The sequence below is a fragment of the Zootoca vivipara genome, chromosome Z1, assembly GCF_965207765.1.
Source record: "Zootoca vivipara chromosome Z1, rZooViv2.hap1.1, whole genome shotgun sequence".
In the NCBI taxonomy this organism is placed as follows: Eukaryota; Metazoa; Chordata; class Lepidosauria; order Squamata; family Lacertidae; genus Zootoca; species Zootoca vivipara.
In genome coordinates this window covers 59,004,521-59,022,548 of record NC_142583.1, presented here as the reverse complement: position 1 = coordinate 59,022,548, position 18,028 = coordinate 59,004,521, and the positions used below count along the sequence as shown (strand labels likewise).

General features: G+C 40.5%; 1 protein-coding gene across 2 annotated transcripts in view; it reads left to right on the top strand.

Annotated features, from left to right (window-relative positions):
- Nucleotides 1-18,028, top strand: part of CCSER1 (coiled-coil serine rich protein 1) — a 702,960-nt gene that overhangs the window by 359,130 nt on the left and 325,802 nt on the right. For both annotated transcript variants that reach the window (XM_035113300.3, XM_035113302.3), the window contains exon 8: nt 3,335-3,418. In XM_035113300.3, coding sequence (XP_034969191.3) covers nt 3,335-3,418 — 84 coding nt within the window. The remainder of the gene's footprint in view (nt 1-3,334; nt 3,419-18,028) is intronic.

Sequence of the window (18,028 nt, the reverse complement as noted above, 5' to 3'; positions counted from 1 at the left end):
AGTTGCAGGAAATGTATCTGAACTTGTTGTTCTCACTAGTCTCTGTAGTAGAATCAGGGCCAGATTTAGGTTTGATGAGGCCCTAAGCTCCTGAAGGTAATGGGGCCCTTTATATGTCCAGCTGTCCTTTGTCAGCAACAAATTGTTACTGGTTTTTTGTGTTGAATATATGCTATATGGTAATTTATGGACCTAATAGGTACCCAAAGCCATTTGCACATAACAAATAGGAGCCTACACAACACAAAACACTTTTGCTGTATGTAGGTTTTATTTTATTTGTTTTTTATCTTATATTTAGGAAATGTACACCCAGTTGTTGTTGTTTTTCCTTTAATTTTTGTTGGGGCCCCCAAGAGAGTGGGGCTCTAAGCTATAGCTTGTTTAGCTTACATGTAAATCCGGCACTGAGAAGAATTGGTGGTGGCCAGCAGGTCCGTCACCCCCACTCTTAATATGAATCTATTTGCTTGTGTCTTTCTTTTCCCCTTCACCTTAAAAGCTTTTGTAACATATTGTGATGCATTTGACAGTAATGGTCCAGAACCAGCAAGCCTTGAAATGATGACCTGTTCTTCACCTCAGGTTTCCTGGCATTTGCTACTTTTAGGCCATTCAAAGTACATGACTAGCTCTCATGCGTCACTGTTGCCTTTTAACACTGATGTTGCTGCTTTGTACACTGTGCATATTATCATTTTGCACACTGTCGACGCTCATCTCATTATGCCCTTGCTCTACTGCTTTCCTGTTGATGGCATTTCATTGGTGAAATAAGTGCTTCTTAAAGTAATTGCATTCCTTGACAATGTTTTTCTTGGCTAATATCCAACTGTCATAGAGTAGACCCATGGAAGTAGAGAGAGAATGCAATCTGAATTTCAAAGGTTTCCATCAGAAGGTTTTTATTAATGAGAAAGGTCACTTAAACATGTGATGTCACTAGCATTAGGTACACTATACCACATAATGTTGCGGCTCTTAATAGATCTCTCTTGGAAAAAGAATATTCCTCTGATTTTCTAGGTTGAATAGCTAATATCAGTACACAGTCTGAAGGCACACAAGACCTCCACTTTGCTGAAGCTAAACTTGTCTTGGTCTGGTCAGTTGGGAATCACGAGCATGTCACCTTTGGTTCCATGATGGTAGATTAGGTGGAATACAGATACTGTATATGGAAATAAATAAAACAATGCACTTGTTTGTAGTAAACCATTGTAGTATTCTGATGGTATAGCTTCAGACTTATATAGATTTGATACCAGTTTAACTGTGATAACTTTTCCCACCCCCTAATAATCATTGAAAATGTATTTCATTTCATTATGTTTATTGAGGAAGGGCAATCACTCAGTAGAGCATTTGTTTTGTATGCAGAAGTATCCATGTTCATTCTCCAGTATCTCTAGCTAGGGCTGTGAATGATCCCTTCCCAGAAACAATGGAGATCTGCTGTCAGAGTAGACAATACTGATCTAGATCAGTATTTCCCAAACTTGGGTATCCAGCCATTTGTTGGACTACAACTCCCATCATCCCTAGCTAGCAGGATCAGTGCTCAGGGATTATGGGATTTGTAGTCCAAAAAACAGCCGGATACCCATGTTTGGGAAACACTGATCTAGATGGATCAGTGGTCTGACTCATTTAAGGCAGCTATGATTTATAACTCACTTTTCATTTCCAAGGGAAGGCCAAAGCTGCTAACCACCAGAAAACAACAAAATTAACACAAAATAGGGCATGTGTCAAAATATAAAACAAGTGCAATTTGTTGATGGTGTGGTGTATTCTTCCTTAGCAATATCCAGTCCCATCCCATACCCCTATAGAAGAGAGGGAGACAACAGAATATACAGGTTAAACTTGGAAAATTAAAATATCGCCGAAAAGTGCATTTATTTCAGTAACACAACTTAAAAGGTGAAACCAATATATGAGATACATGCATGACATGCAAAGCAAGATAAGTCAAGTCTTTATTTGTTGTAATTGTAATTATTTGTCGTTAGGCAGGTCAATTATAAATGGAATGTAATTAATGAAATGTAATAGTGATGTTTATTTTTGTATTATTGTAACTATTTGTTTTATTACTGTGGAATTTCCAAAAGAAAGCATTTGTAAAAATTAAAAGAAAAAAAATAAGTTGTATTACTGAAATAAATGCACTTTTTGACGATATTCTAATTTTCCGAGTTTCACCTGTACAGTGGTACCTTGGTTTACAAAGAGTCCCGTTTACGAACACCTCAGTTTATGAACGCCGCAGACCCGGAAGTGTTTACATCCAGGTTCCGCGGCATTGGATGCGCAGACGCGATCTGCACAGCTCGTGCATGCGCAGAAGCGATCTGTGCAGCGTGCACATGCACAGAAGTACTCTATTGGTGCTTCGCGCACGCACAGAAACATGTCTTCGGGGAACGAATGCCTCCGTTTACGAACGCCTCCGTGGAACAGATCACGTTCGTAAACCGAGGTTCCACTGTACAGTATAGCATACTGGTCTTGAGATGGGATAATGTTGGGTCTATATGTCCAATAAAATAAATCAATAGAACAATGTTTCCCAATGTTTCCTATGAAGAGGAAATTATTGCCGGGCCAGTTTAGGTCTGTAGTGCAGATATACCCTGATAGTTAAGAACCTTGCTTTCGTTTCTAGCCTTTGCACTTTCATGGATACCTTCTTTCAGTTTAATTTCATGCCTTTTGCCCAACCCAGCCCATGACATGTGTTGTTTGAATCTCATTTAGAAGAAAACTAAATCAGCCACTGCTCACAACATCTGACTTGCTAGCAATATTGTTGCCTGTCATGCTGGTTTATTTCCTTTCATGGAAGGGTTGCTTCCTTCCTGTTTGTTGAATGCCTACATGTGGATCTTCCTGCTTTTTTCCATCTGCAGTCTGGGTTTTTTGTTTTTTTTTAAGGAATTCCAATAATGCATCTGAAGTGAAACTTCTGTAGTGTTGTTTTGTGTGAACAGAACTATGAAATTTTATGGCCATCTGTTCCTTCACTAAAATAAAGAGACGCCTGACAGGAGCTTCAATAAAGGGCTTAAAAGAATCAGACACTAACAAAACGGGCTTAACACACAGGGAGCTGTTCATATTTCTGTGCGTATAATATCTTTGGATGCATTAGGTTGTTTACCCTGCAAACTTAGAATATGTTATTAAAAATATTGCACATGATAGAGGGGCATTGACTTTCATTACTTGGATGTAATTATCTTGCACTGTGTGAAGCTGCCTTTTCTTGTCAGGAGCAAAGGAAAAGCACAAAGTCTATTATAACATCTCTTTTGATGTTTTTTTATAGGATATAATGAAAGATGAATGTTCAGCACTGAAGCTGCAACTGAAGGAGAGAGATGAACTCATTTCCCAACTGCGCGAAGAGCTGGTAAGCGAGAGGCAATGCTTGTTTGACAAGGTCACTCGCTGGGACCAAGTAAATAAATAAATAAATAAATAAAGTTGGTGGTGTCTGTTACAAAGTGGATAGCTTGGAGCCCACTTAATCATTCACTTCTGAATCCTGCAGGTTTTATGACCCTAAATATCTGGGGACTTGCCAGCCTTTGAAAGGGCTACTTACTACCCGGCCACATAAATAGTGGTTGTCTGTTTTAGAAGATTGTGTTGACAGTTGTCTTGCAGTATCAAGATGCATTAATCAGTGGTGAGAATAAATCTGCAACTCTGTGTGGCTCCTGTATGGCAACAGTTCTGATGTGACTGTGCATGCTCAGTGGTGCTTCCTGGTGACAAAGTCATCCAGCAAAACGTATAAGCATGCTTTTATTTTCCCTGTTTCCACACATTATTAGCTTTATTTGGGCTTGGATTCAAACTTTGTCATGCTTAGAGCATACCCAGTGATATCAATGGCACTGGAATTAGTCATGATTCAATTGGTTTCAATAGGTCAGCGCTAAATCTGGATCCGTTGTATCATAAGCAGTGCATTTTAAGATGAATATAAATTGACTTCAGTTAGGGTTACCACACTGGACAAATGTGGAGGGTCTTGGACACTGGCAGCTGTTCACATCAGGGCAATTCCCCACTAAGCAGCCATGTGCTTGCATGGTGTTGCATGAGCTTCTAGGGCTTATGGCCAACTCTCAGTGGCTAAGGGCAATGGTAGGCAGGCTCCTACCGCTAGTGTCAACTCTTGGGGTTCCTTTTCTTTTTGTCTCAGCAGAGTTCCTCAGAAAGTCTTCATCTTTGCAGCATCAGCAGCCGCAGCAGCAGTCCAGCCCTCTCTTGGTGAATTCCCTTGACAGGAATAAACACCTCACCCATTCACTTATAAAGTCTTCATTATTTACAAGCTGCATTACAATACTGGTCTACATATAGAATAACTATATACGGATCTCTGCTTTCTTCAGCCATCCAGCCAGAGAGACAGGCTTTCAAACTTTCACATATTATTTCAGCCACTCTGACCATCATTGACACACACACATACACACACACACACACAGAGAGAGAGAGAGAGAGAGAGATAGATGGTCTCACCCTGCCACATGCCCCAACTCTTCAAGGTCGTGCTTCAAGGCTCCTTACAAGTTTCTTTTGGCAATACACCAACACCTAGCACCATGGTTGGTTACCACATTGTGGAGATCAGAGAGTTTTTCTTAACAGGCAAGCTTACCAGGCATGGACCAATTATTATTTTTTTCCATTTGTGTTCTCTGAGTAGCTGGTGTGGGCTGTTGGAGGACTCCTTAGGCAAGTGTATGATGTGGTGTGAGGGTCTGCAGCTACAGGGGGGAGTAAACAGCAAAATAAATTGCTAGCAGACGTGTGGTTTTCACAGAGGATATTTAAGTGTTACCTCTAATTTGTGACCATACATAAACTTAACTGGCTATTTGGTTTCATCCTACATCTACAAAATATACATATACAGGATCTATACATTGTTTTAATACAGGGGTGTATGTGCACACACGTAAACATTTTTCTATGCAAATTAATTTGAACTTAATATTATGCGCACACACAGAAAAAAATTCTTTGCGAGGATAAAAAGAGACTTCCCTCTACAATAAATACTAGTTATCTGTGTTCTGTTTTCAAATGTGGATACATTAAGGAATGATATATGGTGTTATTAGTATATAAAATTAAATGACAAAATGGAATACGGAGAGCATCCAGCTTTTGTGCATTGGTGGAGCAGCGATATAACATCAGTCTTGTCTGAGGCATATATTACAAAGTGGCTGGCAATGTTTGTCACTGCAGAATTATATTCTGTTGTTACAGTGAGCTTCGGCTTCCTTGGCATTGGTATCTGCTCATTGGGTAGAGAATCTGTTGTTTGTCACAGGCATGAGAGCAATGTGCCAGAGTTTCATATTAGGCAAAAACCACATAGCTGAGGCCTGAAGGCGCATGAGCTCACCACTTTGCTGATGCTAAGCAGGTTTGAGTCTGGTCAGTGCCTGGATGCTGACTGTCTGGGAGCCACTGGACTTATCGATTGTGCCCCCCCCCAAAAAAAGTGACCCAGAGTGATTTATAAAGTGAAACAAAACTTATAACTAAGTAGGTTTTGATACCTTAGGAAAGCTTTTTTCAACCATGGGTCCCCGTATGTTGTTGGACTACAACTCCCATCATCCCTGACCACTGGCCCTGCTAGCTGGGGATGATGGGAGTTGTAGCCCTGCAACATCTGGGGACCCAAGGTTGAGAAAGGCAGCCTTAGGATCCATGAAGGATGAAAGGTGGGATAGAAATGTAAGAATTTGTTTATAAAATATGTAAAAAAAATCATTGCTTGTTATTTTAAAGTTGCTTTTTATCCATAAGCCTCCCTAAGCAGGTTATAGCCAAACAAGAGAGGGTGACAATGTATTTAATCAATAGCATGTAAAAGTAAAAGGGAAATGATGCAGAACATATCAGATGCTACAAAGCATTTGTTTGTTTAATTGCTGTATTTATTATTGTTTTTCTGTTTTTATATAAGAAGCTTTGAGAGGTGTATGAATAAAGAAAAGTCAGATTTAAATATATAAAAGAACAAACTCTCACACAGTGTGTGTGTGGGTGTGTGCGCGCATTAACCAGTTGGCATAGAGAAAATGAGTTTTTAAAAATAAAAGCCATCACTAAGAAGGCATTCTTATTATTTTATGTCAGTTTAGCCTCCTAACTTGGTGGAACCTGACAGTATGTGTTCAATCAGGGGAAAGAGGAAGGTGTCAAGTGCAGAGCATTTATGGCTTTAAGGTCAGAATGGGCACCCTGAAGCTGAAAAAAATGCTGAAAGTCATTGGTGTATTGACCTGAAAGTCAAGAGGTAGTTGCAATGTATTTCTTCTAAGCAATGCCAGAAAACAAACAGACCTATGTATTCTGGACAAGGTAAAGCTGTATAAAAGAAAACTTAGTGCTATGCAGTGGCCTTTCAATAAAATTCTGATGGCAATATTTTTCAGCCACGGGTCGGTCCACCGTCCCTCAGACCATGTGGTAGGCCGGACTATATTTTGAAAAAGAAGAAGAATGAATTCCTATGCCCCACAAATAACCCAGAGATGCATATTAAATAAAAGCACACACTCTACTCATGTAAAAACACGACGATTCCCGGACCGTCCACTGGCCGGATTTAGGAGGCGATTGGGCCGCATCCGCCCCCCGGGCCGTAGGTTGCCTACCCCTGCCCTAGATTCCTTGAAAAAGGGGCTCGCTTTGCATCACAAAATAAAATTATGGGAGGAAATGTATGCTGCAGCCAATTAGATTCTGAACATTTAATAGATTCTACCGGAACCACCGTAGCAGCTGGGGATATATTGTGGGTGTCGCTGTCTTACAAAATAATAAAATAATATTGAGAAGTTGCACATTACGAAGGCTATTTGGGAATAGGCATCACTGGGTACCTGCCTAGACCTACACCCCTGTAGGGGACCTACGCTCATCCTCCAGAGACTTATGATCCTGCCCTTCATCCTCTTTGCTGTGGCTGCCTGTGCTCACCTGCAGTCTCTGGGCATGCAGTTAATAACTAGAGTGAGATACTGCAGCACTGTCTACTTGCAGCACCATCTACATTCCCTCTGTGTGGCTGTATGGCTTGGGTCCAGGGAGGGAGGATAAACAAGTAGGCAGGGGTAACTTGGAGAGGAAGAGGAAGGACACAACTGGAGGAACCACCAAAACATGGAGCCAGTATTGATTGCTACGGCAGTATATTGGCTGAATAGTAAAAAGCCACCAGGCATTGCTGGAATCGAGCTGGATACACTCCATCTCCTTTTGCAGAACATGAAAACCAGGTCCCTCACACTGACAGGAGGAGGTAAATGAGACCTTTCTGCCTGAAACCTGGTCTACAGAGAATAGGCATCCACTGCAGCTGCTTCTTTTGAGAAGCTTAATAAGTCAAGACAAGCTGTTGGAACATATGCAGTAGGCTGGGAGGTCCTAGGATTAATCTTAGGTGATTAAAAAGATGGCAGGCATTAACATCTTTTAACTTGGCAATTTATCAGAGATCATGGGTATTAAAAATATTGGATAAGTTTCTCTTGAGAGTATATACGATAATCTCAGGTTACCTTTGCCCCCCAACCTTACAGTATGCTGAGGGTAAAAAATTAGTTTAAAACAGTTGGTCAATTGGTCTTTGTACTACTGGTATTTTGAGCTATTTAGTATCGGAGTTGCACATGGCTGAGTGTCATAAAATTCAAAATATACTACGTTGGACGATTAACTTGTACTTTTCCAAACTAATCAGGTCTTTGTGTGTGATATTTAGGACCAAATTCTCACTGGTGCTAGCAAATCTACAGTAGTTTGCATTAACTGTACCTCTACTTCTCTGTAGCTTTATTAGTTTTAATATTTGTTAGAAGTGAAGATTGTAAAAACATAGAAAATATGTAGGTACATGCTCTTTGAAGCAAAGTAGATAGAAATAGAAAAGTAGTTTTAATTCACCTCCAAATACATCTTACAAATTTAAATTCCACGCCCTTGAAACTTTAATGGCATGATAATATATGTTTGATAAGAGTAACTGTTGTATCCAATAAAATCATATTGTGCATTCATCTTTTTGATAATTCCTTACTAGTTCTGCATTCTATTATAATTTTTGATCTTATTTCACGTTGGCTATTTTATGATCGGATATTAGAGGTCCATGGATGATTTACATAAGAAGAGACAGCTGTAAGTACTTTCAAATCTTCTTTCTTCCTCATATTTAGGAAACATCTGAGCAGAAAAGAAATAGATTAGGTGTACTTAAACATTATTAAAGTGTCAGATTCCTTTCCCTCTTTTTACAGGGAGAATTAATTGCACGTATTCCAGAAAAAGGCTTATCTCAGCAGTAATTACTCTTCAAGTCAACTCAGCAAGGCAGCCGTAGAGTGTGAAAATGACAGTATCCAATGATACACAATGTGGATTAGCCTCCCAATATCTCGCATTCTCTGAAGCCTTGATGAAAAGCTGTCAGCAAGATAGAATCTTTAATATTCCCTTGCACTTGTGGAGGTGATTCTGCATATTAGTTTAAGTCTCTATCACAAAGTGGCGTCATTTTGCACCACTCGGTGCCGGATGCAGATAAATGATTGTTGTGGCACCGCTGCAGGAAGAGGTTTCTGGTCTGATGCTGATTCCCTCAGACATGATTTGCATGGGAATAATATGGCAGGAGTGGAATGTGTCGGCAATAAAACTCTATCCTTAAGTGTCTCCACCTAGAGATCTTACAATGTGACTTAAAACCCCTTTAATAATAATGCACCACATATGCTTGTCTTATGTCAAGGTGTCACTGGTAGACGGCTAGCTTCAGGAGATATGCACGATTTTACTGACAGGTCTCCTTGCAGATTTAGATAAATATGACCTGGCTTTACTTTGAAAGTGCCTTCATCTTTCTGTCACAATGAGGAAATGGTAAGCGAGCTGCGTGCAGATGAATGGGGTGGAGAGGTTTGACACGTCTCTCTTTATTTCCTGATGGTTCAAACCCTATTATTAGATTCTGTTCAGAAATTGCTCACTGTATTACTTTTTCACGTTAGAACAAATAAATCATTTCTGACTTCCTTTTTATCCCACCTTTCTTTATTTGTACCCCCTCATTTTACCCTCTTATTTTACCCAACCTTTTGAGGTTGTTTAGGGTGAAAGAGAGTGATTCACTCAAGATTGCCCACTGAGCTTAGTGGCTGAATGGGGATTTGAACCCGGCCCTATGAAGCCCTAGTACACCAGCACACCATTCTGGTGTTTCAGTTTTCTTCTTCTTCCTCACTACTACCTTACAATCTGCATTTACCCAGTTTTATATATGAGAAAGTGAGGCTGTGATCTAATGACCTGCCCATGGCTATTCATTCTGCCCATGGGTTAGATCTCAGCCACATTCTCTTGTGTCTGAGGAGTTCTACATCCTGGCATGTTGGATCCGCATATTGTAGGAATTGGAAGCAGGGTACAGAGAGATAGTGGTGGTTTGCAGGATTAGTGTGAATGCATCCCTGCTTGTTTCAAATGAAGTTTAATCTACAGTTCCCCAAGTTTTAGAATACAAAAATCCATGTTACAGGTAGGTAGCCGTGTTGGTCTGACGCAGTCAAAACAAAATTAAAAAATCATTCCAGTAGCACCTTAGAGACCAACTAAGTTTGTCATAGGTATGAGCTTTCATGTGCTTGCACATTGAAGAAGTGTATCTGAAGAATCTGAAGAAGTATCTGAAGAAGTGTGCATGCACACGAAAGCTCATACCTATGACAAACTTAGTTGGTCTCAAAGGTGCTACTGGAAGGAATTTTTTATTTTGTTTTAAACATCCATGTGACACTGATTATTATTATAATAATGCTGATTGCTTCCAAATAACACTAACATGTCTGCATCCGAGCTCTTGTGCACTTCCATTAGCCTTTGTGACACACACAACACATCCTGGGGCTTTATTTGTGGTGCTTGTGGAGGAGTCAAAAAAGTTCTGTGAATTCATATACAATGTCAGACCCAGAGATTATTTATCTCTGCTTCTTATCTGAACACCTTTTTGCAATTTTGGATGGATGCAATTTACTCCTAATTTCAAACTGCTGCATTAAGCACCACAGGATCTATTCCAAAGATAGGTGCTTTGACACAGGAAGCAGGCTTGGTTAGATCTGAACCTTATTTCCATACAAATGTAAATATATATATTTTTTTATCAGTGTTAAAATATGAGGGTATTCTGTGCAAAGATAAACCATCCCTGAGGAGATGTAATATTATGGGCCAATCAGTCTGCAATGCTGTTGGCCTTAGGGATGGGAGAAAATATGATAAAGCTGTAGAGAAAATTAGAAAGTGATTTTGGCCTCCCTCTAAATGGGTTTCCTGACAAGCACTGGAATATTCATTAGAAACTGATGATACCATTTCACAAGGAATTCTTCCTCCCTAATAGTCTCTTTTTCATAATGTATTATTTCCAAACTTGGTTGCTATTTTGTTTCTGTTTCTACATAGTATATAAATAATCTCCATGACAAATGGAGCTGCTTGAACAATAAGGATACTAAGGGAGCAACACCAAGTGTTTGTATTTCTCTATAAATTTGACTATGGGCTGCATTGTGTAAATCTGTAATTTTCTTCAACCTGAAAAGCCCTGGCTGGGGCACACATTCTACTACGTACTTTCAGGCTATGGTCTGGTGGTAAAGAATCAGAGGTTGTTGTTGGCCTCCTTCTGTCACGGAAGACAAAGGAGGAGTGCACTTTTGGGGGTAAAGTCAACCTGTTGGAAGGTTGCATCGTCTGCTTTGGCTGTAGAGACCAATACAGGATCCAGGGTGTTTTTTGACTCTGACTCTGGGAAAGGAAATCTTACAATATCATATATTCTGTGTGCAGTGATGGGACCCTGTTGTGGTATTCTAAAGCATGAGCAAGTGTGCACACGAGGCAGTGTGCTTCACTCCTTCCCTGGTCTTGCTGCTACCTCACTACACCCTGAACTAAAATTCCTTTGGTTTAACATTTTGAGAGGTTGTAGTGCTGCAAACGTATGTACATTTGACTCGGCAGTAAGTCTCATTGAACTTGGGGTGTGTGTGTTTCTACTTAAAATCATACAACACAATGGATAACATGGGATACATGTTAATCTTTTGTTCTGTTAAAGCTCCTTCGAACATGGTTGCTCATTAAGGTCTGTGAGCTGAATGGATCATTAACTACTGCATTACATGTCCTTTCAAAATCATTAACTCAGTAGTCATTTCATCTATTGAACAGGGTGAGCAGGGATTGTTTTGGAGTTCCTTAATAACCAGATGAATATGTCTCTCTCTAAGGCAGTTTAGAAACAATCATTTGGACCTATATATGTATTGGGTATTCTTTGTGGGTCCTTCAGATTTATGTAAAATAAAAAAAATTCCTTCAGTAGCACCTTAAAGACCAACTAAGTTTTTATTTTGGTATGAGCTTTCGTGTGCATGCACACTTCTTCAGATACAGTGAAATGGAAGTTTCCAGGCACTTATGTAGAGAAGGGGTGGGGAGGGGTGGGGATGGGGAGGGGGGATCACTCAGAAGGGTGGTGGAAATGGGTGATTGACTGACTGATAGCTGTTGATGACCGCAAACGACTGCAAATGGTTTTGCATGAAAAAGCAAGGGTTGAGATGGCTGAAGATCGCTTATCATGTATAATGAGATAAAAATCCGATATCTCTGTTCAAACCAGGTCCCTCCATGGTTTTGAGCTTGGTGATAAGTTGCAATTCAGCAACTTCTCTTTCCAGTCTATTTCTGAAATTCTTTTGTAGTAAGACAGCTACTTTGAGGTCTTGTATAGAATGTCCTGGGAGATTGAAGTGTTCTCCTACTGGTTTTTCTGTCTTCTGGTTCCTGATGTCAGATTTATGTCCATTTATCCTTTGGCGTAGGGTTTGGCCTGTTTGTCCAATATAGAGAGCTGAAGGGCACTGTTGGCATTTGATGGCATACACAATGTTAGAAGATGAGCAATTAAATAGTCCTGAGATGGTATGTTGGATGTTGTTGGGGCCAGTAATGGTGTTGTCTGGGTGTATGTGGCAGCAAAGTTGGCATCTGGGTTTATTGCAGGCTCTGGTACCAGTGTCCATGTTAAGTCTGGTGGTTGTATTATTGTGGGTGAGGAGTTGTTTAAGATTGGGTGGCTGTCTGTAGGCAATGAAAGGTCTTCCTCCCAGAGCTTGAGAAAGGGAGCTGTCATTGTCCAGGAGAGGCTGTAGATCTCTGATGATGCGTTGTACTGTTTTAGCTTGGGAGCTGTATGTGATGACTAGTGGTGTTCTGTTATTTTCTTTTTTGGGTCTGTCTTGCAGCAGGTTCTCTCTAGGTTGATCTGTTGATCTGTTGTTTAACTTCATCAGGTGGATATTTTAGTTCTAAAAAGGTTTGCTGTAGATCTCTTAGGTGAGATTCTCTGTCTGTAGAGTTGGAACAGATGCGGTTGTAACGTAAGGCCTGGCTGTATACGATGGATTGTTTGGTATGTTTGGGATGGTAGCTAGAAGCATGTAGATATGTTTGTCGGTCAGTTGGTTTTCTGTATAAGGTGGTGTCTATATGTCCATCCTGTATTTTTATAGTAGTGTCCAAAAAATGTATTTCTTGCATAGATTGGTTCATTGTTAGGTTGATGGTGGGGTGAAAGTCATTGAATGTCTGGTGGAAGGTTTCCAGGGTCTGTTGTCCATGTGTCCAGATAATAAAAATATCGTCAATGTATCGCAGGTACAGGAGAGGTTTGAGTGGGTAGGAGTTAAGGAAACGTTGTTCTAAATCTGCCATGAAGATGTTGGCATACTGTGGGGCCATGCGGGTGCCCATGGCTGTGCCGCTGATCTGGAGGAACAGGTCATCACCAAATTTGCAGTGGTTGTGGGTAAGGACAAAGTGGCAGAGTTTGGTAGCAAAGTCCGCTGTGGTTTTATCTGAAATGGTGTTCCTTATGGCTTGATTTATGCTTCAGATTTATGGTTCGTCTTATAAATGACATGGCAGGGGACACAGTCAGTATTACATTCGAAATCATGAAACTGATTGATGAATTTATTTTTTTAAAAAAAACAAAACTTCAGTGATTTGCTAGCTGCATATATAGCCTATCAACCTTCTAAGCTACAATCCTAAATACACTAGGCCATGTTGAATACTTCTGCATAGGCTTCACTGGTCTGTATATTAAACTGATTTTGAGGTTTCCCCTCCTTGGATAATTGGACTTCATGCAATTTTGATATTCTAGTGTACATCAGTTTGTAATAACCTAATAACAATCTATGATCATTTTCTGAAAATCTGATTAAAGAACATCAGATCCTGCTTGCTAATTTTTAATTGGGCACTACGTTGACTTTATAAAGCAGGACAAAGCCTGAACCACTGGCTAATGGCAAATTATGAGATCATCTTGCTAATTTATTGGCTTTATGCATTTGGTTGGATTTGTCTGGGGCATTAGCCTTTGATGTTGCATTAATTCTGTTCTCCAGGGCTGCGGAAAAGCAGCATCCAATGGATATGCCGCTCCAAGAAAGACCTCTCTGAGCAAGGAGATGGAGTGAGACCACATTGTTTTGCATTAAATTTTGCTGTATCATTTTAATAACTCTACATTTGGGGGGTGGGACTTAGAATGGTCACAATTTGCTAGCAAAATGCCCATAATAATGACAGGTGGGTTGCCATTACAACTGAATGGTTATATGTTATCTTGGGGTGGGGGAAATGGGGGAGCAATCTGTAGTAGTCCTGTTGGTGCCATTGAGAGCTTTCCTTCCAGTGCAAAGAGCAGAAGTATTGTGTATCTAGAGGGAAACCCAGATTGGACCATAGTGGGAATGAAGGACTCCTCTCCCTATAATGAGGTCTTGACAAATATCACCCCAAGTTCTGTATACTTCTTTATACATATTATAAATCATATAACTGCTAACTGAGCAATTATTATCATGTCCTGTGAGCAAGCCCCATTGAACACAGTTACTTACTTCTAAGTAAACATGCTTAGGATGCTGTTGTCATTTATAGATACTTATTTTATTTATTTTTGTTGCATTGCAACCTATCCCAGCATAGAACCGGATCTGCCATGACTAGCAAGCATCATTGGGCAGCTGCTGAAGCAGTAGCAAAGCTTGTGCTGTTGTGCAAAGAATGTGGGGCAGAGAACTTACATGCTGTCCCATGTAAAGCTCCCAACCCTCAGTAATTAGAATTGTTGAAAATAAGTGCTATTATTCTGCAGCCTTTCAGAGTCGTAACTAAAAGTGCAGACAGAATGGATCAACCTAGCACCTGTTTTGCCAGGTTACCTAGGGCAGATTCATAGGACCAGCCAGTAAGAACAACATAACATTCCTTTATCTCTTCTTTTCATCCAGACAAGTGTTGCTAATGCATACACTTAATGGGAGGGCTGTTAATAAATCATTGGACCTGCTTCAGGTCTGGGTCTTATCTATCAAACATGGAATCTAATTCTCTGGAGCAGAGTTTGCCCCATCTTGTTTTATTTATGAAAATAGTATTCTTCCCTTAAGGGACAAAGATATTTGCTTTCTTTCTCCCTGTGGTTTTTGAAACAGTGGGAGGACGTGGCTCATCAACACTCTTCTGCCAAATTTCTTAATAAATTGTGTTTTTTCTATCTCTACCGCTATTTGATCTTTATTTGCCCTAGGAAGTGTTAATAACACTGCAACTTTCTTTATTGCCCTCAGTCATAACACCAGTTGCTATACAATCTTTAACCAAGTTAGTGTGATTAAACTTAGGGCTCCATAGGAAATGTTGATGTGAAAAGGGACTTGGGGGTTGACTCTAAGCACTCTCCCAAAGCCCCCTAACCTGTTTGGTTTGGTTGCAGTTCACTCTTCTGCTCTGCCCCTCTTGATAGCTGCTGCTTCTCAGCTATGTAATCCAGGCAATCAGGGGCCACACAGCCTATATATTGACACCATACACTATTTGCAAATCAAATTTAGCTGTGTGAAAATGTTACAAAACTACACCAGAATGAGGACAGCACTTCTTCCCTTCATTCTTTAAGAGCACCAATTGCTGAAGCAGGGAGGACATGTTTCATATCTTTGTGTGTAATGTGTGCCTCCCTATTTTAGTTCAGTGCTTAAAAAATGAAAATCCTGTACATAAGGACAGTTGTGGAGAAACAGGTTAATTGTCCATTAGCTAAAAAGCCCATTAGCTTGCAAAATGATATCCTTCACTGTACAAATGAGGGAAAGACAGAGAGTTTTGACCCTGTTGGACTTAGGCTGCCCATTCTGTGCCCATAGCAGTGATGGGGCTGAATATAGAATTGAGAAGTTTGGAAGGTCTCACCTCATTATGAAGCAGCACCAAGGCTCTCAGGATTCAGGTCCAGTTCATGCTGGGATTGTCCCATCACTAGCCTGTTTCCCCTGCTTGTCCGCATCCTTTCAAGTTAGATGCAAATAAAACAAAACACCTTGTATTCATGAAAAGGAAGAGGAAACTGGTGGTGTAGAGAGAGTTTGGATTTGATATCCCGCTTTATCACTACCCGACGGAGTCTCAAAGCGGCTAACAATCTCCTTTCCCCTCCTCCCCCACAACAAACACCCTGTGAGGTGGGTGGGGCTGAGAGACTTCAGAGAAGTGTGACTAGCCCAAGGTCACCCAGCAGCTGCATGTGGAAGAGCAGAGACGCGAACCCGGTTCCCTAGATTACGAGTCTACCGCTCTTAACCACTACACCACACTGGCTCTCGAGGACAGGCTAGAGATAGCAGAGGGCTTCTTAATTACACATGCTTCATTATTATCCTAAAATGATAACCTTAAGCATGCTTAGAAACATAATTTCCAGTTAAGAGACACTTCACCACCACCAGTTATGCTGCCTTGATGTTCCTTTGCTTAAAAACAGGAGGGGGAGGGAGTTGACATAGAAGAGCACATTTCACCCAATTTGCCCTTGTGTGCTTTCTTGGAAAAGCCTAAGAGCTACAAAGGTGTTACAAAGGTGTCTTGTGGGCATTCTCTAAGAAAGCTGAGAGAAACATTAACAAACACAATGAACAGTTTCTAAGGCCAGCCGGTGGGAGTGTGCCCATCGCTATTTCAGAGGAAATATATATAGTGTCATATATATATATATATATAGAGAGAGAGAGAGAGAGAGAGAGAGAGAGAGAGAGAGAGAGAGAGAGAGAAGCATCAAGGAAGTGTAGAATGCTGAAAGTTGTTTGGCTGGTTTTAGTCCTGGTTGAAGAATGCATGCAGGCCACAAAAGTAGGTGGTCTTCCTTTCAGTGACCAGTGGGAGCTACCAGTACCATTCCCCATCCCCACACAACACATCTGGACCAATGCTACATCACAACATACTTAAATTTCAACTAGCACATTGCGGGAAGAAGAAACCATCCTGTCTGGTCCCTGATTGCTGCAGTAAAAAGAAATGCACTATTGTAAAAAAAGAAAAGAAAAAGGCAGTGCTGCCTCACTTTTACTGGAACGCCCCCAAGCTTCTGAATATCTTAAAACTTTCACTAGGACCCTGGAAAAAGTCTGTTTCACCCCACTTGTATCCACTATCTTTCCCTCCAAATACCTCCACCCCAGGCATGTGGTTTGTGTCTGTGTCTAATCTGATATATATGTCATCCTATCACCCTCATGAATCATAGAATTGTAGAGTTTGGAAGGGACACCAAGGCTCATCTATTCTAACCTGCTGCAATGCAACAATCTCAGCTAATGTGTCTGTGACAAATGACCACCAAACCATAGCTGCCAAGTTATCCCTTTTTTACAGGGATTTTCCCTTATGCTGAATAGGCTTCCTCGCGAGAAAAGCGAAAACTTGGCAGCTATGCACCAAACCTCTGCTTAGAATCCTCCAGTGAAGAAGAGTATACAATCTCCCAAGAGAGTCTATTCCACTGTCAAACAGATCTTACTGTTAGAAAGTTCTTCCTGATATTTTGTCAGAATCTGCTGTTTTTTGAAACTTGGAAGCATTGGTTTGGGTCTTACCCTCTGAAGCAGGAGAGAACAAGTTTGTTGCATCTTCCATGGGACAGGCCTTGAGATATTTGAAGATGGCTATAATATCTCCTCTCAGGCTCTTCTTTACCAGACTAAACATACCAAACTCACTCTACCATTCCTCATAAGGAATGGCTAGCTTCCAGACCCTGGATCATCTTGGTTGCCCTCCTCTGCATACATTTCAGCTTGTCAGTATTCTTAAATTGTGGTGCCCAGAACTGGACAAAGTGCTTCAGGTCTGGTCTGACCAAGGCAGAATACAGCAATACTATTACTCCCCTTGACCTGGACACTATACTTATGTTGTTTCAACCTAGAGAAGCATTAGATTTTTATGCTGCTGTTGCATCACACTGTTGACTCATGTGAAGCTTGTGGTCTACTAAGACCCCTAGATTCTTTTCACATGTATTACTGACTTCATGTTTTGGAAACATACAATACAGAAAACAATCACTTGGTGATTGATGGTTCAGCATTGGAAAGGAAATTTTGGACTAGATGACCTTGGTCTAACCTCCAAAACCGTGTTTGTATTCCTTAGTACCACTGGGTTCTCTGTTTCCTTCAACTCTAAAGTACATTTTATGCATCCTAGACAAAGTGGAGACCAAGGGATTGTCACCCATGTTCATTTAGAAATATGCAGCATTTCCCAGTCATATGTATCAGGTCTTTTGAAACTTGTGGCAAAATATTTATTAACAGGAACTTAAAACCATTATCAGATTTTGCCTTTTCATGGGAATTTATGTGGCTGATTTCAGAGGTATGAATCAGCTGATTGCCTTTGTCTCGGGTGATTGATTAGTTTTGAAGTATTAATGTACTATGCTGTTAGCATTAGCACAAGGGCTGCTGCTATTTTTCATCCTTGTACATCTTTTTAATAGGACCGTGAAATTACA